Below are 23,567 nucleotides of genomic sequence, written 5' to 3'. Positions count from 1 at the left end.
CCGCACCGCCCCCCGGGACCCCCCCACAGCCCCGCCCCGCCGGACCCCCCCACAGCCCCGCACCGCCCCCCGGGACCCCCCCACAGCCCCGCACCGCCCCCCGGGACCCCCCCACAGCCCCGCCCCCCGGGACCCCCCCACAGCCCCGCCCCGCCGGACCCCCCCACAGCCCCGCACCGCCCCCCGGGACCTCCCCACAGCCCCGCACCGACCCCCGGGACCTGCCCCCAACCCCGCCCCGCCCCCCGGGACCCCCCCCACAGCCCCGCCCCGCCCCCCGGGACCTCCCCACAGCCCCGCCCCGCCCCCCGGGAGCCCCCCACAGCCCCGCACCGCCCCCCGGGACCCGCCCACAGCCCCGCACCGCCCCCCGGGACCCGCCCACAGCCCCGCACCGCCCCCCGGGACCGCCCACAGCCCCCCCGACCAGACACTGGTCCAGCCCCACCCAGACCAGACACTAGCCCAGCCCCCCCCCCCGACCAGACACTAGCCCAGGCCCCCCTGGGACCCAGAGACCTGCCCCAGCCAGACCCCACCCTGGGACCAGGCACCAAACTGTGACCTTGATGGGAAGGACTCATAAGCCTCCCTCCCCCATAATTCCCTGGCACTCAGCCTAGGGAAGGCAGAGGACTGGGGGGCGGCAGCAGGGCCCCCGCAGGGCAGGGAGTTAGGGGGGAGGCAGGGGGCCCCCATAGAGCAGGGGGTGGGGATGGCAGCAGAGGGGCACTCATGCCGGCTCCGAGCCCCCCCTCTGCAGCAGGCCCCTTGCCCGTGGAGCTGCACCCCGTCCCCGACAGGCTGGGGCCGGGTGCGAGGGCAGGAGGGGAGGGGAGGGTCCGGTGGGGACCAAGAGGGCTCTCGGGGTGCTTGGAGCATCGGGATGTCCCCTCACCTGGGCCCAGCTCCCCGGCTGGCTCCCCCTTTGCAGCCTCTGAGATCTCCACGCAGGCCGAGCCCGGCTGGCCCCCAGGCCTGTGGGAGGGAGCTCTGGGCACGGAGCAGCCAGGGCCAGGAGGGACGGAATGGGCCAGGCTGAAACCGTCTTGTCTCTGCTGCCCAGCTGGGCCCAGGGGACGACCACCCGCCTGGCGCCGGCGCTGGCTGCGGGGCCCAGGACGGTACACGTCTCAGCTGGCAAGTCAGTGGCGGAGCCAGGAACAGAACTGTCCCCCCGCCCCCCCCCCCCCCCCCCCCCCCGCGGTGCTGCAATCTTTAGAGACCCCTCCTCTCCCAGAGCTGGGAAGAAAATCCAAGAGTCCTGGCCACAGGCCCACCCCCCAGACCTGCCTCCCTACCTGCTCGGGAGCGAGGTGAGGGAGGGGCTGATCCCCCTTGTGCCCGTTTACACCAAGCTGCCCTCATCCCCCTGGCCAAAGCCTCCCAGCTGTGCTGGCGTGGGACAGGCTGGTGCCCAGGGCCCCGAGGCTGCTGTCACGTTACTGGATCTTGAGGGGAGCAGCCAGGTCACTGCTGCACCCATAGGTGGGGGTTGGCCCCAGAAAATGGTATAAAGGGGGGGCCATGTGGGGTGTTGAATAGAAGCTCACTGTCAGCTAATCCTATGTACGCTGGTCATGTGAGTGTAGAATGTCTGGGTGTGAAGTTATAAGCATGTACGTGTGTGGATACTGAATATTTCCCTGCGTGTGGTTGAGCATTGGGCAGGGCCTGGCCTATGGACATGCTAATTAGCGAGGCCCTGTAGGACAATGGCTCTCGATGGGCCAAGGACACACCTCAAGCATGAAGGTGACTCATACCTAAGGGAACACAGGAAGAAGCCGTGGGCCAGGTGACCTGCTGTAGCCAAGAAGAGGCCAGGGAGGAGGTATAAAGAGGCCATGTGGTTGACTCCATCTTGGGTCTCAGCTCAGCCCTTCATCCCAGAGGCAGCACTGCAGGGATCGAAGAGCCTGGAAAACCTGTGAACCCATCCTGATTGTAGGATGTGCAACAAGAACTCTTAAGCCAGCAGCTGTAACATCTCTGCTAGAGCCTGCATCGAGAACTGGGAGATTCGGTGCATGTAACGTACTATCCTTTAACAACCTCACTCTCATGCTTTTCTTTCTCGTGGTAATAAACCTTTAATTGTTAGATTCTAAAGGATTGGCCCAGCGTGATTTGTGGGTAAGGTCCAGAGGGTAAATTGACCAGGGATCTGTGGCTGTTTCTTGGGACCGGACAGAACTTGTTCGGGGTAGGTGGGATTGGGTGCTAGGACCCCCCACCTGTGTATGAGGCCCGGGGCCATCTGGGGCACGGATATTGCTGGGGTGTCGGAGGGGTTTTGCTCGGGAGGCTTCAGGCAGGCAGCTGAAGCGCTCTGTGGGACTGGTTTGTGGCCTGTTTGGAGAGGTCACCAGTCTGGGGACTGTAAGGAGCCCAGATTCGAGCGATTCGACCTGAGCGGACGCCCTCAGCTGTGCCCAGACACGGCCCGGTCCGTCACAGCTGCCCTGCCCAGAGAGGCCCCGCCAGCTCCCTGCGAGCCAGCCCTGGCGGGAGGCAGCAGCCCTGGGCAGGCACAGCAGGGGACGGGGCAGAGCATGTTGGGAGACTCCTGGCCGCAGCACGGCGGGACGGGGCAGAGGCGGGACATCACCCCAAGCCTCACGGGCAAGCATTTAACAAGGGCCCCGGAGAACCCGGCCACCCCAGCCGCTCTACCCACTAGACACCGCTCCCTGCTCAGCCTGGCTCTTGCCGGATGTGTAGGCAATTTGCCCCTGTTCAGGGGTGGCAAAGCAGGGCCCTTGTGCCAGCGCCCTGTGGGCAGAGCCAGGGCCCAGCAGTGGCAAGGTCAGGCAGTGGCAGGGGCAGGGCCAGAGGGGCCGTGGCAGGGCCAGGGGGGCGGGGGCCGTGGCAGGGCCGGAAGGGGCAGGGTTTGCTGGGTGGCTGCAGAGGAAGGCCAAGGATCGCAGAGCACAAAGCCAGGGCGGGGGCAGGCTCGGAGGACGGGTGAGCAGGGAGCCTCCCAGCCCTGGCCCCTTCCTGTCCTGCCCAGGGCACCAGCAGTCCCCCGGGGAGCTGAACCTGAGCTGGGGAAGGGCTCCGGGGGAAGCAGCCCCCCCCGCTCCGTCCATCACACCCACTCGGGCGCAGCGCTAGCCCCCCCAGCCGGACCCTCCTGGAGAAAGGGCGCCCAGGGCAGGAGCCTCCAGCCACTCACCGGGCTCTGTGCCAGGCCCCGTGTAGCCGCCCGGCACCAGCTGTGTCCTGTTGAGGGACAAGGGAGGCCGGTTGCTAAGCAGGCTCCATGTCCCAGGCGGCCGCGACAGTGACTGGGGAATCTTCCGGCGCCGGGGCGAGTCGATGCAGGTCCTGGCGCCGCCTGGAAGTGAGGGAGACGTCCAGCCGCAGGGCCTGGCGCTCCCCTCCCTGGGAGCAGGGCGCTCAGCCGCGATACGGAGCGTGACCGGCCCTGGCCTGGTCTCCCCCCCCGGACGGCAGGGTCTGCCGGGGACTGGGCCTTGCGGGTGCGCGCTGGCCCCGGGACACCCCACCACAGGGAAGGGACGGTCCCCGTGGCGTCAGGGACTGGCAATGGGCCCTGGAGACGCCCACCCACCCGAGTGGCCTTCCTGGCAGAGCCTGGAGCATGTGGGCCTGGATGGTGACTTGCCCGAGGGCGCATGGGACCGGACCCAGGGCGGGCGTAAGGGGCCCTGGCAGCTCCTCTGGCCTGATGCTGAGGGGCGCGTTTACACAAAGGGGCCGGGGTCCCAGCCGGAGACAAGCCTGGAGCCAGCTGTTTGCTCCGTTGCTGCTGCACACCGGCACCACGGGCTGGGCATCGGGTCCGTTAACCTAACTCCCCCCTCCCCTTCCGGCCGGGCACCAGGGGGAGAGCGGAGATACTGAGCGTGGCGGCTCCGTGGGGACTGGCAGCCCCAGTCGCTGGGGGCCTGGCCGCGGGTGAGAGCGGAGATACTGAGCATGGCGGCTCCGTGGGGACGGGCAGCCCCAGTCGCTGGGGGCCTGGCCGCGGGTGAGAGCGGAGATACTGAGCGTGGCGGCTCCATGGGGAGGGGCAGCCCCAGTCGCTGGGGGCCTGGCCGCGGGTGAGAGCGGGGATACTGAGCATGGCGGCTCCGTGGGGAGGGGCAGCCCCAGTCGCTGGGGGCCTGGCCGTGGGTGAGAGCGGAGATACTGAGCGTGGCGGCTCCGTGGGGAGGGGCAGCCCCAGTCGCTGGGGGCCTGGCCGCGGGTGAGAGCGGAGATACCGAGCGTGGCGGCTCCGTGGGGAGGGGCAGCCCCAGTCGCTGGGGGCCTGGCCGTGGGTGAGAGCGGAGATACTGAGCGTGGCGGCTCCGTGGGGAGGGGCAGCCCCAGTCGCTGGGGGCCTGGCCGTGGGTGAGAGCGGGGATACTGAGCATGGCGGCTCCATGGGGAGGGGCAGCCCCAGTCGCTGGGGGCCTGGCCGTGGGTGAGAGCGGGGATACTGAGCATGGCGGCTCCATGGGGAGGGGCAGCCCCAGTCGCTGGGGGCCTGGCCGTGGGTGAGAGCGGAGATACTGAGCATGGCGGCTCCGTGGGGAGGGGCAGCCTCAGTCGCTGGGGGCCTGGCCGTGGGTGAGAGCGGAGATACTGAGCGTGGCGGCTCCGTGGGGACTGGCAGCCCCAGTCGCTGGGGGCCTGGCCGTGGGTGAGAGCGGAGATACTGAGCGTGGCGGCTCCGTGGGGACGGGCAGCCTCAGTCGCTGGGGGCCTGGCCGTGGGTGAGAGCGGAGATACTGAGCGTGGCGGCTCCGTGGGGAGGGGCAGCCCCAGTCGCTGGGGGCCTGGCCGTGGGTGAGAGAGGAGATACTGAGCGTGGCGGCTCCGTGGGGAGGGGCAGCCTCAGTCGCTGGGGGCCTGGCCGTGGGTGAGAGCGGAGATACTGAGCGTGGCGGCTCCGTGGGGACGGGCAGCCTCAGTCGCTGGGGGCCTGGCCGTGGGTGAGAGAGGAGATACTGAGCGTGGCGGCTCCGCGGGGACGGGCAGCCCCAGTCGCTGGGGGCCTGGCCGCGGGTGAGAGTGGAGATACTGAGCGTGGCGGCTCCGTGGGGAGGGGCAGCCTCAGTCGCTGGGGGCCTGGCCGTGGGTGAGAGCGGAGATACTGAGCGTGGCGGCTCCGTGGGGACGGGCAGCCTCAGTCGCTGGGGGCCTGGCCGTGGGTGAGAGCGGAGATACTGAGCGTGGCGGCTCCGTGGGGAGGGGCAGCCCCAGTCACTGGGGGCCTGGCCGTGGGTGAGAGCGGAGATACTGAGCGTGGCGGCTCTGTGGGGAGGGGCAGCCCCAGTCGCTGGGGGCCTGGCCGTGGGTGAGAGCGGAGATACTGAGCGTGGCGGCTCCGTGGGGACGGGCAGCCCCAGTCGCTGGGGGCCTGGCCGTGGGTGAGAGCGGAGATACTGAGCGTGGCGGCTCCGTGGGGACGGGCAGCCCCAGTCGCTGGGGGCCTGGCCGCGGGTGAGAGCGGAGATACTGAGCGTGGCGGCTCCGTGGGGACGGGCAGCCCCAGTCGCTGGGGGCCTGGCCGTGGGTGAGAGCGGAGATACTGAGCGTGGCGGCTCCGTGGGGACGGGCAGCCCCAGTCGCTGGGGGCGCGGCGGGAGGTCTGGCCGAGAGCGGTGCTCAGGCTGACGGCTGGTGCTGTCTCGGGAGGACTCCAGGCAGGGGCAGGCCTGGCACTCCCAGGCCGGCAGGGAGGGGGCTGCATTGAAATCCCCCAGGTCCAGGGGCGGGTTGGACCCCAGGGACAGGGCTGGGGGCTGCAGGCTGAGAAATGGGCGAGGCTGGGCCAGTGTGCCTAGCTCTTCCGCCTGGGGCACAGGCCAGAGCAGCCCCTGCTCCCTGGCTCTGCTGCTCCGCTGGGTCCCGGCCCCGGGCCCTGCCCTGTAGCCAGGGCACCAGGAAAGCCCTGGCCTCCTTCCAGGCTCCATCTGCGCCCCCCACCCCAAGGAGCGCAGCGCCAGCCCCAGCGCTCTTCCTAAGGGGGCACTCGCCCCGGCCCCTGCTTCCCCCACGCAGCGCATGGCACTGCCAGGGGCCCAGCCCCAGAGGAAGAGGGGCGCCCCCCTGCACTCACTGTGGCGGCTGGAGACCCCCATCACGCAGGAGAGCGGAGCCGGCTGGGGCTCACTCCCTCCCCGCAGCTCCCGCTGGTGACCCCGGCGCCGGGCCCCAAACGGCCTCAGGAAGAGAGGGCTCCAGCCGGCCCCCCGGCACTTCTGGGGCTGTGGGCCCAGGGAGCCAGGGCTCAGCTCAGGGCTTCCAGGCACCCGCGCCAGGGCTGCCCCCTCCCCCCGACACCCAGAGCCGGCGTGAAGGAAACACCCCTTTATTGACTGGCTCAGCGGCCGTACAGCGCGGCGCCCACCCCCGCCAGGGCCACACGCAGAGCGGCGGGGGCAGCTTGCCATGCACACAGGGACAGACACAAGCAGCGCGTGGCAGGGGCTGCCCCCGCCCGTCTCCCCAGGAGCAGGGGCCCAGTGCAAAGTGCCCGCTGGGCCCCACCCGTGCCTGGCCGAGGGAGGGTGCGTGAGCAGGGCCGAGCTGGGTCTGCCCCAGGCCCCAGCCCTGCCTTGGCCTGCTGGAGACCGGCCCTGGTTCAAAGGCCCCTTGTCACCGGCCCCTGCGAAGCACCACCGGCCGAGTAAAGCGCAGGGGCTGCTCCCCGGCCAGGCCGAGGGGATGGGCGGGGTCCAAGGGACCCCTTGTCGGCGCCCTGCCCGGCCTGCAGGATGCCAGGGAGCCCAGCGAGCAAGCCGGGGGCAGAGCTGGGCCGTGGGAAGGTGGGCGAGGGGGCCGGGCACTCGCCCCTCCCTGCAGCAGGGCTGGGGCCACGGCCGATGGCAGGGGGTGCGCAGGGAGACGGGCTTCGCTCCGGCCCCGAGCTGCCGCTGTCACTCAGGCGAGCTGGGCACCGATTGGCTGAAGCCGCTCCCTGACCACGGGGTGACTGGCTGCCCACGCTGATCACGTACCGCAGTGACCTCCCCCGGCTCCCCGGGGCAGTGCCCGCAGCAGGGGTGGCAGCCTGGGAGAGCCCCCAGCGCTGGGCGTGGGTCGGGCAGGGGAGGCTCAGACACCTGAGATCCAAGGCCCGGGGCAGCGGGGAAGGGCGGGTGCCCAGGAGCTGCCCAAGGGGGCAGGCGCTCTGCAGGTGGAGGGGGGCTGGGAGGCGAGCCCCTGCCGCCTGCTTAGCACTGCAATGGGCGCCTGCAGCAGGAGGGGCACCGCCAAGGGGCCGCTCGGGTCCCTAGCTAACCAGCGGGGGGCGGGCGCAAGGCGGCTTTAGGCCCCGGATTCTCTCCGGGCCGTGGGGTTAGTGTTCATGGGGGGCTGGGAGGGGGCTCTGTGTGCTTCTCCAGGGGCCAGGGCTTTGGCACGCGGGAGGGGTCGGCCCTCTGGCTCCAGGATTCACGGACGCTAGCAGCAAGGGATCACGGGGAGCACGTCAGAGCAGTGCCCCCCAACAGAGGACGGCCCCGGGCCAGGGCGCCGCCGGGGGGGCTGAGCCCAGTTCGCTCAGGACCAACCATCTCCAGCCCGGACGCGCTGCTGTCCTGCAGGAGCCCGGCGGCAGCTCCACGTGGCCTGGGGACCAGGCGTCGCCAGTCTGCTCAGGGACCCCACGGCAGCTTCTTTTCCCGCTGCCAGGCGCGGCTCGTGGGCCTCCTGCCGGCTCGGCGGCGCTCCGTGCAGCTCTCAGCCGGCTCCCTCCGCCAGGACAACACATATGCGCACACGGACACACGTATGTACTCACACACGCATTCACCCCACAAGGCTCGGCGTGTCCGCCGCAAGGCGCTGGCGTGGCGGTTCTGTCCCTTGGGCATGAACGCCAGCGCGAGGCACCTCCGCCCGCCCACCCGCCTCTGCGGGTCGGGGAGGGGGCCGGGCCCCCGGGTCATGCTGCCCAGGCTGCTCCCGTCTGGAATCCCCACAGGATCCGCAGCCCCCGGAGCTACACCTGCCGGAGAGAGAACCGGGCGTTACGGGAACGGCCGTGGCGGGTCAGGGGAGGCCTCCGCCCAGACAACGAACGCGACAGGCGGCCGGAGAGCCAGCCCGCCCCAGCCCTTGGCAATAGCCAAGCCTCAGAGCAGGGGCCGGCAGCCCACGGATCGGCCTGGCCTCCACGAACTGGCCTCATTCCTTTTTGGACTCAGAACAGCGAGGGGTCCTGTGGTGCCTGGGAGCCTCCCCTCCCCTCGCCCCCGTGCAGCCGAGTGGCAGAGGCAGGGGCTAGCTCCCACCAGCAGCAGAAAGAGGCTAATGGAGGCAGGGTGGCCGTGGCTGGCAGAGCACCTGATGTGGAAATGTGACTAGTAAGACAGAGGAAAATGCCTTTGAAGTGCATCAGCCGGCTAAGATCCTTCCTCAGCCCCACGCGGGTGGAGTCTGCAAATGACCCCAGGCCATCTCCCTCTGCCTGGCTAGTGCCATCGCTTCGCAGGCCAGCTCCTCTCAGCCCCATTGCGGAGTGCCCAGGCAGGCTCCAGCGGTCCCCTGGGGGTCTGTGTGTCGCCCTTCCTGCTGCCTGATTCGTGCCCATTGGCGCAGCCGGCCCGGTCTGGCCCGTGTCCAGTGTCTGGCCAGCTCCCTCCCACAGGCCTGGGGTCCATGGTGTCTGGGGGCTCTGGCTGCCTCTGAAAGTCTGGCAGGCAGCAACCAAGGCTGGGGCTAAGGCAGGCCTGCGGCCTGGGCTGCCCTGAGTCCTAGCGCCATTGGCCGGACACTGCAACCAATAGGCGCTGTAGGGGCAGCAGCTGTGGGTGCCAGGAGAGCAGGGAACCTCCCTGGCCGCCCATGTGTCTAGGGCCTGCACGGATCCTGCAGCCCAGCCCCACACCTACATTCATGGCTCCACCCTAGAGCCTGCACCCCCAGCCGGAGCCCTCACCCCCTTCCTGCCCAGCTCAGAGCCCCCTTCTGTGCCCAAGCCCCTCATCCATTGCCCTCCCGGAGAGGTTACTAGATTTGGATGTGAACTTGCAAAACATTGTTCCCAACCCGGTTCTGTGTTCGCACCCCATTGAAGGCCGAGGGGCTGTGAGGCAGTGGGGTGTGCTCTGTGCGCTCGGGGGGCCCAGGTCCCCTCTGGCTGGCCAGTCACTGGTTGCCGTATGTGCTGGGGGTGACCCTGACTGGCCTGCAGAGACTCTGGGGGGGTGCGGGTCCCAGCAGGTAATGGTCTCTGAGGGTGGCACGTAGGCACGGCCCAGCCACCTGACACCCAGCTGGGGGTGGAACCTGAACGAAGCGAGGGGCGGGGCCGCCTGGGGGCTGAGGTACCAGTTGCTGGGGATCTGGGTGGGGGAAGCATGAAGGGAGCAGACTAGTCCAGACGGGGGTGTCCAGGGGCCTAGGAACCCCCCCGAGAACTAGGCTCTGCCCTGGCTCCAGTGGCACCGTGGGGCCCGCGCTGCGCCGTGTCTCTGAGAACGATGAACCTTCTACTCCACGGCCCGGCTCAGAGTCCCCTCTGGCTGCGGGCGGGGGGCAGGGTGGGGGGTCCCCGATGCGCCGTCACAGAGGCCACGCGAGATGTCCACGGAAAGCGGCTGCGTTGCTGATTCCGCCTACAGTGCTCGGGCGCCGGGCTCACGCCTGGCTGCGGAGTGAGGAGCGCGGCTCCGGGCGTGTCGTTCACACGCTGCTCCTGGGTGCCAAGGGGCTGGACCAGTCGCGTGCGACAGCGGCCAGGCAAGCGCGCAGCAGCGCCTCCCTGACCTGGGCCATACGTGGGGCTAGGCCACCTTGGAGGGGCTCTGCTGCGACCAGTCAGACCAGCTGGGGGCCAGGGCGGCTGAGGACGGAGTCCGGCCTGGAGGGGGACCTACGCATGTGACACTCCATCTGGGACCGACTGCTTCACCTGGGGATTCCCGACACAGGGTTCGGGACAGAGGGCCCGGGGGATCCTCCCTGTCGTCACTCCAGCTCATCGCCTCAGGAGTGGCTTGGCTGCAGCCGGCCCAGCCTCAGCGGAGGCATCCGCAGCCATGCAAGACAGACGTGCAGGACAGCCGCCTGACCCCTCAGCTGCAGGCCGCCACCACAAACGTTGCAACTGGGGCGGGGGGGCGTCTGATTCCTTTGACAATTTGACTCTCAACCCTTTCTTTGAATACACTGTTCAGAGAGATGCTAAAGGACGGGCCCAACGAGCCTCCTGGGGTAAGAGCGGAGGCGTCAATCGGCCTGGGACTGTGGGATCAGGGGACCCTGTTCAGAGCGGGTGGGATGGGTTTTCATAACCTCTCCCCTGTGTGAGGGGGGCTGGGGGGCACAGGGAGCACTGGGGTGTTTGAGGGGAGGTGGGCGGATGGGTTAGAACCTCTCCCCTGTGTAAGGGAGGGCTGGGGGGGGGCCTCAGGGAGCACTGGGGTGTTTGAGGGGAGGTGGGGGATGGGTTAGAACCTCTCCCCTGTGTAAGGGAGGGCTGGGGGGGGCACAGGGAGCACTGGGGTGTCTGAGGGGAGGTGGGGGATGGGTTATAACCTCTCCCCTGTGTAAGAGGGGCTGGGGGGCACAGGGAGCACTGGGGTGTCTGAGGGGAGGTGGGGGGATGGGTTAGAACCTCTCCCCTGTGTAAGGGGGGTTTGGGGGGGCACAGGGAGCACTGGGGTGTCTGTGGGGAGGTGGGGGGATGGGTTAGAACTTTCTTAAGCTTTTTAAGATGGGGAAGGTTGGGGGGAAGTTATTGAGCAAATAAACACAAAAATAAAAAGGTTGCCTGCCTCTTTAAGGGCAGCCATTTTGAACTCTGTTCACCGCGCCTGTGCAAGGAGCGCGGGGTGCTAAGCTCTGCCGCGGGAGGGTGGCGCTGGCGGGCGCGTCAGAGGGGACGGCGGGTGTGCCAAGCGCAGGGGAGGGCTCCAGAGCCCTGGTTCTGAGCCTTTCGCCCCGATTTCACCCTCTCCGCGTCCAGTCACCTCCCCGATAAGCGGGCGCTGGCTGCCTAGCGCCCCCCCCCGCATGGCAAGGCCCAGGGAAGCCCGCCAAGGCGCTAGCCCGGCCCCGGCTCCGCGGCGCAGGCTGATGAATGGAGACCCGAGAGGAGGGGCCGTGCTAGCGCCTTTGTGGCGTCACCATGCAGAGTGGCGGGGGGGGGGTGTCGCGTGAATCGGCGCGACCAGACTGAGCACCGCAACTGCCGACCCTTGTCGACTGATGGGACAGTCGGCAGAAAATCTGCCGCCTAGTCGATTAAGGAAGTAATGGCATTGACACCCCCACTCCACGGTGCCCCAGCCCCCAAGTCCTCATTCCCAGCCCCACCTCAGAGCTCCCTTCCTGCACCCCAAGCCCCTGCCCCAGCCCAGAGCCCCCTCCTGCACTCCAACCCCTCAGTCCTGGCTCCACCCCAGAGCCTGCACTCCCAGCTGGAGCCCTCACCCCCTCCCTGCCCCCAATCTTCTGCCCCAGCTTGGGGGGAGGTGGGATGGAGTGAGTGGTGGGATCTGAGGCCGTGGTGTTTGGTTTTGTACAATTTGATCTTCATAACATCCCCCGGCAAGGAGTTCCAGGGATTAACGGAGTGCCATGTGAAGAAATACTTCCTTTGTTTGTTTTAACCCTGCACCCTGCTAGTGTCCCTGGTTCTCAGGTTAGGGGAAGGGATACACGCCACTCCCCGATTCGCTATCTTCACCCCGGCCAGGATCTTACAGCTCTATCAGACCCCCCCTTGGGCATCTCTTTTCCAAACTGCAGCAGCCCCATGGGCCTAATCCCGCCTGCTCGGCCCGAGCCGTACCTTGTGTAGCTGAGGTGGAAGCTCATCCTCCGAGCTCTCCTCTGGCACGGGCTCCGGGTGTCGCGCTGCCAGCCCGTCCTCGGCCCAGCCCCCGAGCGGCAGGCGAGAGAAGTGTGACGGGGCTCGGGGCACTGTGCCCGGATCTGTGGCACGGGCAGAGCAGTCAGCGCTCTGGGGCCAGCTCCCAGCAGGGCACCACTCGGGGCTGGAGACCCCCTCTCCATCCCCCCGAGCAAGGGGAGGAGCCTACGAAGCTGCTTCGGCGCAGGGGGAGTGGGAGCGTCACACCCCCTAGGGCCCCGGGGCCTCCCACAGGTGAGACCGCGCCCCGGCCCGTCTGACTCCTGGCAGCCCCCGGGCTTTGAACCATCACCCGCGACCAGCGCTCCCGCTCAGCTTTCCCACCCCGCGCCCAATGTGCCCCCACCCGGAAACGCCAACCTTGTGGTGGGAGCCCTGGAACGGCTCCCCGTGCCGCCCGAGTGCCCAGCGGGCAGGGGGCCTGGCCCCGGACCCCCGGAGAGCCCAGCCGGTACCTGTGATGCCACCATAGCGGCGCTGGAAGCCGGTGGGCAGGGCGGCCGACTCCTCGGCGGGCGGGCGCGGGGAGGAGAAGGGGTAGCTGGCGGAGCGGGGGATGGCGGCGGGGGTGCCCTTCTGGGCGTCCGGCTCCTCGGGGGCGCTCTCCCCGCTCTCGTCGCTCTCGCGCCGGTGCCACACGTGCCGCTCGGGCTCCGCCTGGGTGTGCTGCTTGTGCAGCTGCGCAGCCAAGAGACCGGGCGGGTCAGACCAGCGGGGGGCAGAGCCAGGCCCCCCCCCCCCCCCCGACACACACCCCCAGGGCCCAGGCAAGTGGCTCAGGCCCGGGGCCCTGACTCGCACCCACAGAGCTTCTGGCTCCTCCCCCGCGCTGCCAACGCAGGCCGGCTCTGGGCAGGGGGCGGGAGCCCCGGGCGCGCTGCAGGGCAAGGCCAAGCACAGGCCCCGGGCCAGGCCGGCTGCCCCCCAGTGCTCCGAGCCCCAGCGAGCCTCACCTCGTGCATGTAGAGCGCGTGCAGGCTCATCTCGGTGGAGGCGTATTCCGACAGGATCAGGCTCTGCAACTGGCCCTCCCAGGCGCTGCTGCCCGAGCTGGCCGTCCTGGCGTCTGTGCTGCGGGGGGGGGGACACGGGTTGGGGGAGGGGATCTGCTGCCCGGCCCTTCTCCAGCCCAGGGGGCAGGGGTCTGGGGCCCAGCTGGGCTGTAGGAAGGGCCCCTCTGCACCCTAGATACGTGCAGCCCCTGCCAGGCCCAATGGGATCCACCCGAGCATGGCCCCAAGGGACTGCCAGCCACTGCCCCCCACAGGGGTCAGGACACGGGGTACACTGCTCTGGGCAGGAAGGGCAGCCCCGCCCCGCGCCTGTGGGCGAGAACGGACAGCAGGGCTGCCAGCCGGAGGGGCGCGGCGCGGGGCCGGCCAAGGGGAGCCGCCCCTCTGGCCCAGGGCGGCGCGGGGCCGGCCAAGGGGGGCCGCCCCTCTGGCCCAGGGTGGCGCGGGGCCGGCCAAGGGGAGCCGCCCCTCTGGCCCAGGGTGGCGCGGGGCAGGGGGGCCGGCCAAGGGGAGCCGCCCCTCTGGCCCAGGGCGGCGCGGGGCCGGCCAAGGGGAGCCGCCCCTCTGGCCCAGGGCGGCGCGGGGCCGGCCAAGGGGAGCAGCCCCTCTGGCCCAGGGCGGCGCGGGGCCGGCCAAGGGGAGCCGCCCCTCTGGCCCAGGGCGGCGCGGGGCCGGCCAAGGGGAGCAGCCCCTCTGGCCCAGGGCGGCGCGGGGCCGGCCAAGGGGAGCCGCCCCTCTGGCCCAGGGCGGCGCGGGGCCGGCCAAGGGGAGCAGCCCCTCTGGCCCAGGGCAGCGCGGGGCCGGCCAAGGGGAGCAGCCCCTCTGGCCCAGGGCGGCGCGGGGCAGGCCAAGGGGAGCAGCCCCTCTGGCCCAGGGCGGCGCGGGGCCGGCCAAGGGGAGCAGCCCCTCTGGCCCAGGGCGGCGCGGGGCCGGCCAAGGGGAGCCGCCCCTCTGGCCCAGGGCGGCGCGGGGCCGGCCAAGGGGAGCAGCCCCTCTGGCCCAGGGCGGCGCGGGGCCGGCCAAGGGGAGCCGCCCCTCTGGCCCAGGGCGGCGCGGGGCCGGCCAAGGGGAGCAGCCCCTCTGGCCCAGGGCGGCGCGGGGCCGGCCAAGGGGAGCCGCCCCTCTGGCCCAGGGCGGCGCGGGGCCGGCCAAGGGGAGCCGCCCCTCTGGCCCAGGGCGGCGCGGGGCCGGCCAAGGGGAGCCGCCCCTCTGGCCCAGGGCGGCGCGGGGCCGGCCAAGGGGAGCAGCCCCTCTGGCCCAGGGCGGCGCGGGGCCGGCCAAGGGGAGCCGCCCCTCTGGCCCAGGGCGGCGCGGGGAGGCCAAGGGGAGCAGCCCCTCTGGCCCAGGGTGGCGCGGGGCCGGCCAAGGGGAGCAGCCCCTCTGGCCCAGGGCGGCGCGGGGCCCGCCAAGGGGAGCAGCCCCTCTGGCCCAGGGCGGCGCGGGGCCGGCCAAGGGGAGCCGCCCCTCTGGCCCAGGGCGGCGCGGGGCCGGCCAAGGGGAGCCGCCCCTCTGGCCCAGGGTGGCGCGGGGCCGGCCAAGGGGAGCAGCCCCTCTGGCCCAGGGCGGCGCGGGGCCGGCCAAGGGGAGCAGCCCCTCTGGCCCAGGGCGGCGCGGGGCCGGCCAAGGGGAGCAGCCCCTCTGGCCCAGGGCGGCGCGGGGCCGGCCAAGGGGAGCAGCCCCTCTGGCCCAGGGCGGCGCGGGGCCGGCCAAGGGGAGCCGCCCCTCTGGCCCAGGGCGGCGCGGGGCCGGCCAAGGGGAGCCGCCCCTCTGGCCCAGGGCGGCGCGGGGCAGGCCAAGGGGAGCAGCCCCTCTGGCCCAGGGTGGCGCGGGGCCGGCCAAGGGGAGCCGCCCCTCTGGCCCAGGGCGGCGCGGGGCCGGCCAAGGGGAGCCGCCCCTCTGGCCCAGGGCGGCGTGGGGCCGGCCAAGGGGAGCCGCCCCTCTGGCCCAGGGTGGCGTGGGGTACGCACGGGGCTGCCTGGGCTCCGCACTCCCCGATCCCCGGGAAGGGGGCTGACCGTTCAGCAGCTGCCAAGCGCAGGGGCTCTTACCCAGACGCCGTCATGGTGCTGGGGGCCCGGGGCAGCGCCCCGTCCGCGTGGGGCCCTGCCGCTGGGAAGCTGCTGTGAGGCTGCTGGGCAGACTGGTGCGGGGAGAAGGAGCGCAGGGCGGAGGCCACCCCGGAGAGCTGGCGGGAGCCCTGCAGCTCGTGGCTCGCGAGGCCCAGCGCCGAGGAGCCGGCGATCACGTTGGCAATCAGGCTGTGAGGCTGCAGGGGAAGGGGAGGGGGGAGTCACAGGCCTGGCAGAGCTACAGGAGCCCCTGGGGGGAAGCCAGACCCTGCAGCCCTCCCGCCCTGCACCCCCTTGGAGTGGCCCCGCCTGCCCCGGGCCAGCCCACCGCCCTCCGAGACAAGCCCAGCTCAGCCCCAGCAGACGCGCTGCCCCGGGCCGTGCCGAGCGCAGACCCTGCCGGACCCCCGCCGGGCACCTCGGACTCCGACTGCAGGGACTGGATGGAGGTGAAGAGGGCGTTCTCGGGCAGTGCGGCCTGCTGGGCCAGGGCCACGCTGCTCTCCCGCAGCACGCGCTCCTTGAGGAAGCCGATGAAGGCCGTGCTCTCGCGGGGCGGCTGCCACTTGGGGTTGGTGATGGCGAAGTGCATGAGGGACAGCTCCGTCTTGCCGTCCTCGGCCTGCTGGTAGATGGAGGCCTCCGTCTTCCCCGCCGACAGCCACTGCAAAGCACACAGGTGAGGAGAGGTGGGGGCAGGCCCCAGCCTCCCTCGGAAGCACCCCCGGGCCAGGCTGCACCAAGCCCAGCCCCGCAGTGGGGACCCTGCTGGCCGGAGGAGAGGCGGGCCAGAGCCCAGCGGCCACGGAGGGGCCGGGACCCCAGGGCCCAGCGTGCGGGGCTGCAGCCGGCCGGGCGCGATGCACGCGACAGGCCCGGAGGGGAGGGGAGGGGAGGGGCGCGCCCTACCGCCGGGTGGCCATGCTGGCGCACGTCCATCTGGGCGAAGGAGCAGGTGTCGCCCGCGCCCACCACCTCCACGGTGAAGTTGCGGAAGAAGTCGATGATCTCCAGGGACTTGGGCCGCAGGCAGAAGATGAGGATCAGAGGGGTCACGATGGGGCTCAGCAGCTCCTCCAGGATGAACACCTGGGAAGGGAGAGGCGGGGGCTCAGCCGGCCGAGGGGGCCACAGGCTGCCCCGCAGCAGAGCCCAGGGCACGATCCTGGAGACCGGAGGGAACCGCAGCCCCACGGCAGTAACACCCCACTCACCAGCCACCCACCTCCCCTCTCTGGGGAGCCACGCAGAGCTGCAGAGCGAGGCCCGGGCCTTCCCCCGCCCCGCCCCTCCCCTCCACATGCATCTCTGGCCATCCTGTGCCCAGACAGGGCCCCACGGAGCCGCCAGCCTGGCCCCAGCCCCAGCCCCAGCCCCAGCCCCACGGAGCCGCCAGCCTGGCCCCATGGAGCCCCAGCCCCAGCCCCACGGAGCCGCCAACCTGGCCCCGGGCTCACCGCTTTGTACTGGAAGAGCTGAGCAAACTCGTCCCGGGTCTCGTAGCGGTGGGCGTTGGCCTGCCAGTGGTCGGGCATGTAGTGCACGTGCGCCAGGATCACCCGCAGCAGCTGCTCGGGGCAGAACACCAGGTGCTGGTCGGGGATAAAGGACCTGCAGGGGCAGGACGAGGGCAGGAGAGACGGCGCTTCCCAGAGAGCCTGGCTCGGAGCCTCGCGCCGCGGGAGGGGAATCGCGCCGCGGGAGGGGAATCGCACCTAGGGAGGGGGCAGGAGAGCTTCTCCCCCCCGATCCCAGCTTCTCCCCCGTCCACAGCCCCCCCCAATACCCCATCCCAGCTTCTCCCCCGTCCACAGCCCCCCCGCCCCATCCCAGCTTCTCCCCCGTCCACAGCCCCCCCCGCCGCCCCTTCCCAGCTTCTCCCCCGCCCACAGCCCCCCGCCCCATCCCACTTCTCCCCCGCCCTCCTATGCCCTTCACTCCCCACCCACAGCCCCCCCCACCCTGCTACTCCATCCCAGCCCTCCCCTGTCCTGCCAGTGCCCCTGAGTCCTGACCCACAGCCCCCTGCAATCCCAGTTCCTGGCTCCCCCACTTTGCCAGCGCCCCTCGGTCCTGACACGCACCCACCCCTGCCTCCACCCCACACACTTTGGCCCCAGGCTCTTCCCTGCCCCCTCCCCAAGATTTCTGCCAATGGCCTTGACTGCAGCCGGACACACTGGGTCAGCAGAGCCCCGGGCACTCGAGGCCCAGGCCGGCCGCCGCCGGGGTCAGGGAGCAGAGCCCCGGGCGGGCAGCCCAGCTCACCGGCAGACGGTGACGCCCACGCCCAGCAGGGTGACGGTGGTGAGGACGTGCTCCACGGCCAGCACGTCCTCGTCGTAGATGGTGAGGGCGATGAGCACGGCCAGGATGGAGCCGGCGAAGAAGGCCACGTTCTTGGCCACGATGGTGAGCAGGGGGGAGATGAAGCAGTTCATGTACTTGGAGGCCGGCTTGTAGCCCTTGCTGAGGCGCGAGTGCAGCTCGTGGTCCAGCTCGTTGAAGTGGCGCAGGTAGCAGCGGCCGTAGAGCGACCAGCAGCGGGCGCCCAGGCTGCCCGGCTCCCGCTTGAGGATCTCGGTGTAGCTGAAGAAGGCGTAGAGGATCTGCCAGATGAGGATGAGCGGGCAGAGCAGGAAGTTGGCCACGCCGATCCAGAGGATGCGGGCGCTCAGCTTGTCGGCCAGCTCCAGGCGGTTGCCGCCGCGCTTGTACTCGGCCTTGAGGCTCCACTCGTTCTCGAAGAGCGAGCCGGGCCCCCAGAAGAAGATGAGCTCGAAGTTGTACTTGAGGCCGCGGGTGTAGAAGACGGTGTCGCCCAGGCCGGGCAGGCGGAAGCGGATGGGCAGCAGCGACTTGTTCACCATGGCCACCATGTAGTTCTTGAAGCGCAGGATGCGGTGGTAGATGTCCAGCTCCGTCAGCTCCTTCTTGTGGATGCAGATCTGATGCTCCTTCTGGATCTGCACGATGCGAGCCTGCACCTCCTGCCAGCTGTAGTAGGGCAGGTTGGACTGGCAGGGGGAGGGGGCAGCGTTACAACCTGGGGGAGACCAGCAGCGGGTGCACTGCAAAGCAGCCAGCAGAAACTACAGGTCCCAGCATGCACTGCTCCCACCGGCAGCCAGGGCCATGCTGGGAGTTAGGCTTCACGCCAGTGCTGCACCCTGCTCAGATTGCACCTGCCGGGTGCCGCCCTGGGCAGGGAGGGGGCCTCATGCACCCCGGCCGGGCTGGCAGGAGAGCTAGAGAACGTGCGTGGTTGCCACAGGCAGGCGAAGGCTGGCACACCCGTCTCCCTGCCCGGAGAGCGCCAGCCCTTGCCCACCGGGCACAGCTTCCCCCTCCCACACAGGCCGTGCCCAGCGCCCATGGCAGCCTGCGGGGAGAGCCCAGGCGCTCCGAGTCCCAGGCCTTGCCCTGTGCCGCAGGCTCATGGGCGCGCACAGATCAACGTTACTCGGCTTGTCAACCCTCTCTCCGAGACAGACCCTGGGCTGCGCCTTGGAGTCTGGCAGAGCCGGGGAAGCAGCCCCCCTCCCCCGCGGCGCCGAACCCCACGGTGCCTCAGTTTCCCTACCCGTCAATGGGGATTCCGGCCTTGTCCTGGGGGAGACGGGCCGGTAATCCGAACATGACCCCTGCTCTATGTTCACCTGAAATCTCACGCCAAGGGAGGTGTCTGGGGAACGCTGATGAGTCACTGTTGATGCTACTCACACGCAGGTGTCATGGTTGTACGGGAAGTGAGGAAGCAGAGCAGCAGCCAGCGAGTGGGGAGGGCTGGTCCGGCTGCCGGGCCCACCCAGCAAGAGGCAGTGGAGCTGGGGGGCGCCAGCCGCACTGAACGGACCTTCCTGCAGACCCTCCGTCTGGGGGGCAGCGCCGCGGTGGCCTAGGGAGGCCCGAGCCCTGGGCAGGGGCCGGCCACGGACACGCTCCACCCTGGGACCCACAGTGACAGCCCCATGGCCGGGGGATCCGGGGGCCTGGCAGCCCCGCCACAGGCCCTCAATCCAGCTCCGCACCGCCGGGTCCCTGCCAGGAAGCGGAGCCGGAAGGACGAGGGATGAGACGCCCCCATTGCAGGGGTCCTGGTGCCGGTGGGTGGCCAGGACCCGTGAGCCGTGGCAGCCGGAAAGGACGAGGGCCCATCGTGCCACGCTCCAGAGACGTGACCTAGGCCGGCAGATCGTCCATCTCGGCCGCCCGCCGGCACCAAGACCCCTGCAATTGGGGGGGGGGGGGGGGAGTTCCGATTCCTGTCACCAATTCTAAAGCCCCCTTTTCTCATTAATAAGCCTTGAGATCGTAGATGCTAAAGGACGGGACCAGAGAGCTCTTGGGGTGAGATCTGAGGCATAAATCGCCCTGGGATTGGGAGAACCTGTTGGGAGGTAGGGGGGTGGGTCGTCACCTCCTCCCTGTGTAAGGGGGGCTGGGGGGCACAGGGATCACTGGGGTGTGCGAGGGGAGGTGGGGGTTGGGTTAGAACCTCTCCCCTGTGTAAGATGGGGCTGGGGGGCACAGGGAGCACTGGGGTGTCTGAGGGGAGGTGGGGGATGGGTTATAACCTCTCCCCTGTGTAAGGGGGGGTTGGGGGGGCACAGGGAGCACTGGGGTGTCTGAGGGGAGGTGGGGGATGGGTTATCACCTCTCCCCTGTGTAAGGAGGGGTTGGGGGGGCACAGGGAGCACTGGGGTGTCTGAGGGGAGGTGGGGGGATGGGTTAGAACCTCTCCCCTATGTGAGGTGGGGCTGGGGGGGCACAGGGAGCACTGGGTGTCTGAGGGGAGGTGGGGGAGGGGTTAGAACCTCTCCCCTGTGTAAGGAGCGGGGCTGGGTGGGCACAGGAGAACTGGAGCGTCGCAGGCCATTGCCTGTGCGGTTTCTGGTTAACCAGTGTGGTGAGCAGCAGTGGTTTGGTGCCTTAGAGCGGGGGAAGCCAGTGCTGGGCTGTAAGTAACTCTGTCCATGAACACTTTGCCCTGAACTGAGCCTCTCAGTGATTCCCTGGTTACACCCTGCCTGGGAAAGCTGGACAAGGCAGCTTGGCGCGGGCGAGGCTCTGGCACGGCAGGGCGGGGCCGAGCCGGTCCAAAAGCTCAGCACTGGCTGGAGAGCTGCGCCGCAAGACCCGACACCCCCCACGCGGGCGTTTGCCGAAAACAAGCTGAAAGGAAGCCACGTGATTGCATCACCTCTGACCAGAACCTGTCCGGGCAGTGGGCGGGGCCCCAGACGGAGAAATGAGGCTCGGGCGAGGGGTGGGGTGAACCTCCTCTCCTAGGGCTCAGCCGCTCACCATGGGGATCTTGAGGGCGTTGATGTAGAAGGAATGAATCTCCCAGTAGCAGCAGATGTTGTAGATAAATTTGATGAGTCGATGGACCCAGAACACGCTGGCTATGACCAGGATGGAGATGAGGAAGCCGTTCTGCTGGATTCTGCGAGGGAGAAGAGACGACACCTGCAGCTCGGCAAGCCCACCATGCAGCCGTATCCCGCGGGAGCCCGAGCGGTACTCAGTGCACACACCCACCTCTGGGGTGGATACACCAGCCACGTAACCATGCACAGAATGCCGCCAGCACGCACAACTCACAGGAACACATGACCCAGAACACAAGGCAGCCCGGCCACACAGGTCAAGCCAAACCAGGGACTTGCAGCCTCTGAGAGCAAGGGCTGTGGACTACACGGGGGAGAGAATCCACCACTCCATCGACCTCTTTCCGGGAGAGGCCTGGGATCTCTGGCTCCGAACCTGGCCTGGAAGGGTGACAGGCTGCCAGGGCTGGAGGCGGAGGCGTGGCTGCTGCCCTTACCTTGCGCTGCAGACGCTGGGAGGCAGGAAGGCGTCTGGCAGCGTCACCTTGACGGGCTCGCTGGAGTGCTGGCTGTGATTCACCATCTTGTTGGCAAACAGGATGTCGTAGTCGACGCAGCTGACAAGGAAGGTGGTGAAGGCCACCACGAAAATGAACTGCCTGTGGGCGAGGCAGCGGCCGTGAGGGGAACGCTCCTCCTGCCCCCAACACACCAATAGGCCCCAGGTCCCAATGCCCCTGGCATGACATCAGCAGATTTGGGGAGCAGGGGACCAATTCCTGGGGATGGAGGTGGCCACCAAAGCGGGAGAGGGAGACAGGCCCTGACTGAAAGGGGAGGGCCCTGATCCCAACTCTGGGTGAGTGGAAATGCTGGGGCTCAAAGAAACCAGCCCTTCACCCCAACTGCAGCAAGAGCCCAGAGGAAGCCTGCCCCCGCCCAGCCCCCGAGACGTACATGAGCTCAAAGATCTCGCCAATCAGCATGCAGGTGAAGCCGTTCTTCTGATGCAGGTTATAGACGTGGGCAGCGCAGTCAAGGAGAACAGCCAGGAGACGGGCCCAGACCCCCTCCCATCCCGATCCTCTCACTGGCCACCAGTCAGGTCGGATGGCTGCAGGGCGAGGCAGGCCTGGCCTCCGTGCCCAGCCCAGGCTGAAGGCCAGGTTAGCCTGCCCCAGGAACCCAAAGTCCCGCCCCCCCCGGGGACACCCCATAGCCAGTAGGGTAGGACCTCGGCAGCACGGAGCTAGGAAAAGACGGATCCCGAGCCCAACGTCGTACTGACATAGGAGGTCCGGGCGGCCCATCAACGGTGGAGAAAGTCACTTCTGCCCCATCCCCCCGCCCCCCACAGCTCCTCTCCGCCCTTCTCCTCAGGAAGGGGAACCTCGGCTGCTTGGCTCGTCTGGAGGCCTCCGGGCCGGGAGCAATGCAGCCGCCAAGGAGATGGGACTTGCGCCAGCTGTTCCCACGCTGACCTGCCTAGACAGACTGCGGGCCAAGCTGATGCTGCTCTGACCACCCCCCGTGCAGCAAGGATATGCGAGAGAAGAAGAGGTCCAGGTTCTCTATGTGATGCCAGGGAGCTGCAGGGCAGAGAGAAGGGAAAGGGGGTGATGGCCCATCACGCTGCAGCCTGCCCCCGGGAGGGAGGGGTGGGCGCTCACTGCGGGCTAGTTGTTCTTGTGACACAACGGAGGGCAGCGAGGGGGCCGGGTCTACGCAATCCCCCCAGGCTGGCGGCCGTGGGCCGGAGCGGATCCCTGCCCGCCAAGGAACTGAGCGATTCCTGCCCCTCGCACATGCCTGCCCCCACCCAGCCCCACCAGCCCCCGCTCACATTTACTGCCCTCGGGGACGTGCACCAGCAGGTCCTCCTCCCCCGGCGGCGAGTCGCTGTAGGAGGCCTCCAGCCGCTGGTACTCGGTGTCGAAGTGCGCCATGTCGCCAGCCGGGGGGGCGTGGAGCGCCGGGGCCTGGGCAACAGACCGAGTCAGTGGGGGGGGGACTGAGCGGAAGGGGGATACTTGGTGGGACAGACAGGGGGGAGAGAGCGAGTCGGGGGGGGACAGGCCGAGGGGGGAGAGAGCGAGTCGGGGGGGGGACAGGCCGGGGGGGGGAGGGGGGAACAGGCCGGGGGGGGAGAGCGATTTGGGAGGGGGAACAGGCCGGGGGGGGAGAGCGAGTCGGGGGGGACAGGCCGGGGGGAGAGAGCGATTTGGAGGGGGAACAGGCCGGGGGGGAGAGAGCGAGTCGGGGGGTGGGGACAGGCCGGGGGGAGAGAGCGAGTCGGGGGGTGGGGACAGGCCGGGGGGGGGCCGGGGGGGGAGAGGGGGGGGAGGGGACAGGCCGGGGGGAGAGAGGGGGGGAGGCCGGGGGGGGGGACAGGCGGGAGGGGGGGGGGGGGGGAGAGCGAGTCGGGGGGGGGACAGGCCGGGGGGGGGGGGGAGAGCGAGTCGGGGGGGACAGGCCATGGGGGGGGAGAGCGAGTCGGGGGGGGACAGGCCGGGGGGGAGAGCGAGTCCGGGGGGACAGGCCACGGGGGGGGGAGAGCGAGTCGGGGGGGGACAGGCCGGGGGGGGGGAGAGCGAGTCGGGGGGGACAGGCCGGGGGGGGAGAGCGAGTCGGGGGGGACAGGCCAGGGGGGGGAGAGCGAGGCGGGGGGGGACAGGCGGGGGGGGGGAGAGCGAGGGGGGGGGGCGGGGGGGAGAGCGAGTCGGGGGGGGGACAGGCCGGGGGGGAGAGCGAGTCGGGGGGGACAGGCCGGGGGGGAGAGCGAGTCGGGGGGGGGGGGGGGGGGGACCGGGGGGGGGGGGGAGAGCGAGTCGGGGGGGGACAGGCCGGGGGGGGGAGAGCGAGTCGGGGGGGACAGGCCGGGGGGGGGAGAGCGAGTCGGGGGGGGGGGGGGGAGAGCGAGTCGGGGGGGGACAGGCCGGGGGGGGGGAGAGCGAGTCGGGGGGGGACAGGCCGGGGGGGGGAGAGCGAGTCGGGGGGGGGACAGGCCGGGGAGGGGGGAGAGCGAGTCGGGGGGGACAGGCCGGGGGGGGGAGAGCGAGTCGGGGGGGACAGGCCGGGGGGGGGAGAGCGAGTCGGGGGGACAGGCCGGGGGGAGAGCGAGTCGGGGGGGACAGGCCACGGGGGGGGGAGAGCGAGTCGGGGGGGGACAGGCCACGGGGGGGGAGAGCGAGTCGGGGGGGGACAGGCCACGGGGGGGGAGAGCGAGTCGGGGGGGACAGGCCACGGGGGGGGGGGAGAGCGAGTCGGGGGGGACAGGCCGGGGGGGGGGGAGAGGCCGAGGGGGGGGGGG

The 23,567-nt window shown here is 70.3% G+C and overlaps 2 protein-coding genes across 5 annotated transcripts in view; both read right to left on the bottom strand.

Moving 5' to 3' along the window:
• ABCB6 (ATP binding cassette subfamily B member 6 (LAN blood group)) overlaps positions 1-3,658 on the bottom strand; it is a 33,231-nt gene extending 29,573 nt beyond the window's left edge. For 2 of the 3 annotated variants that reach the window (XR_016349999.1, XM_089779595.1), the window contains exon 1: positions 3,179-3,658. Coding sequence is in view for 2 of the 3 variants with exons in the window: in XM_089779595.1 (XP_089635721.1) it covers positions 3,179-3,643 (465 nt within the window). In the remaining variant the exon portion in view is untranslated. Of the gene's footprint in view, positions 1-1,766; positions 1,865-3,178 lie in introns of those variants that run through there. The other variant, XM_075932915.2, reaches the window with a different exon arrangement.
• A 2,654-nt stretch (positions 3,659-6,312) lies between these two features.
• ATG9A (autophagy related 9A) lies at positions 6,313-22,237 on the bottom strand. 2 transcript variants are annotated; one of them, XM_075932907.2, is made up of 14 exons: positions 22,101-22,237; positions 21,803-21,846; positions 21,215-21,279; positions 20,755-20,916; positions 20,232-20,373; positions 17,193-17,941; positions 16,382-16,535; positions 15,834-16,013; positions 15,343-15,588; positions 14,904-15,121; positions 12,796-12,913; positions 12,298-12,520; positions 11,762-11,904; positions 6,313-7,969 (listed from the first exon to the last, which is right to left on the bottom strand). In XM_075932907.2, exons 1-14 carry the CDS (start codon positions 22,201-22,203, stop codon positions 7,964-7,966), a joined length of 2,553 nt encoding a protein of 850 aa, XP_075789022.1. In that variant the 5' UTR covers positions 22,204-22,237; the 3' UTR covers positions 6,313-7,963. The 2 variants fall into 2 exon arrangements, with proteins under 2 accessions (XP_075789022.1, XP_075789021.1); XM_075932906.2 differs by lacking the exons at positions 21,803-21,846; positions 22,101-22,237 and having other exon boundaries at positions 21,215-21,512.
• Positions 22,238-23,567: the final 1,330 nt, after the last annotated feature.

The sequence above is a fragment of the Pelodiscus sinensis genome, chromosome 7, assembly GCF_052426305.1.
Source record: "Pelodiscus sinensis isolate ZL-2025 chromosome 7, ASM5242630v1, whole genome shotgun sequence".
Classification (NCBI taxonomy): domain Eukaryota; kingdom Metazoa; phylum Chordata; order Testudines; family Trionychidae; genus Pelodiscus; species Pelodiscus sinensis.
This window is presented reverse-complemented; position numbering and strand designations above follow the sequence as displayed.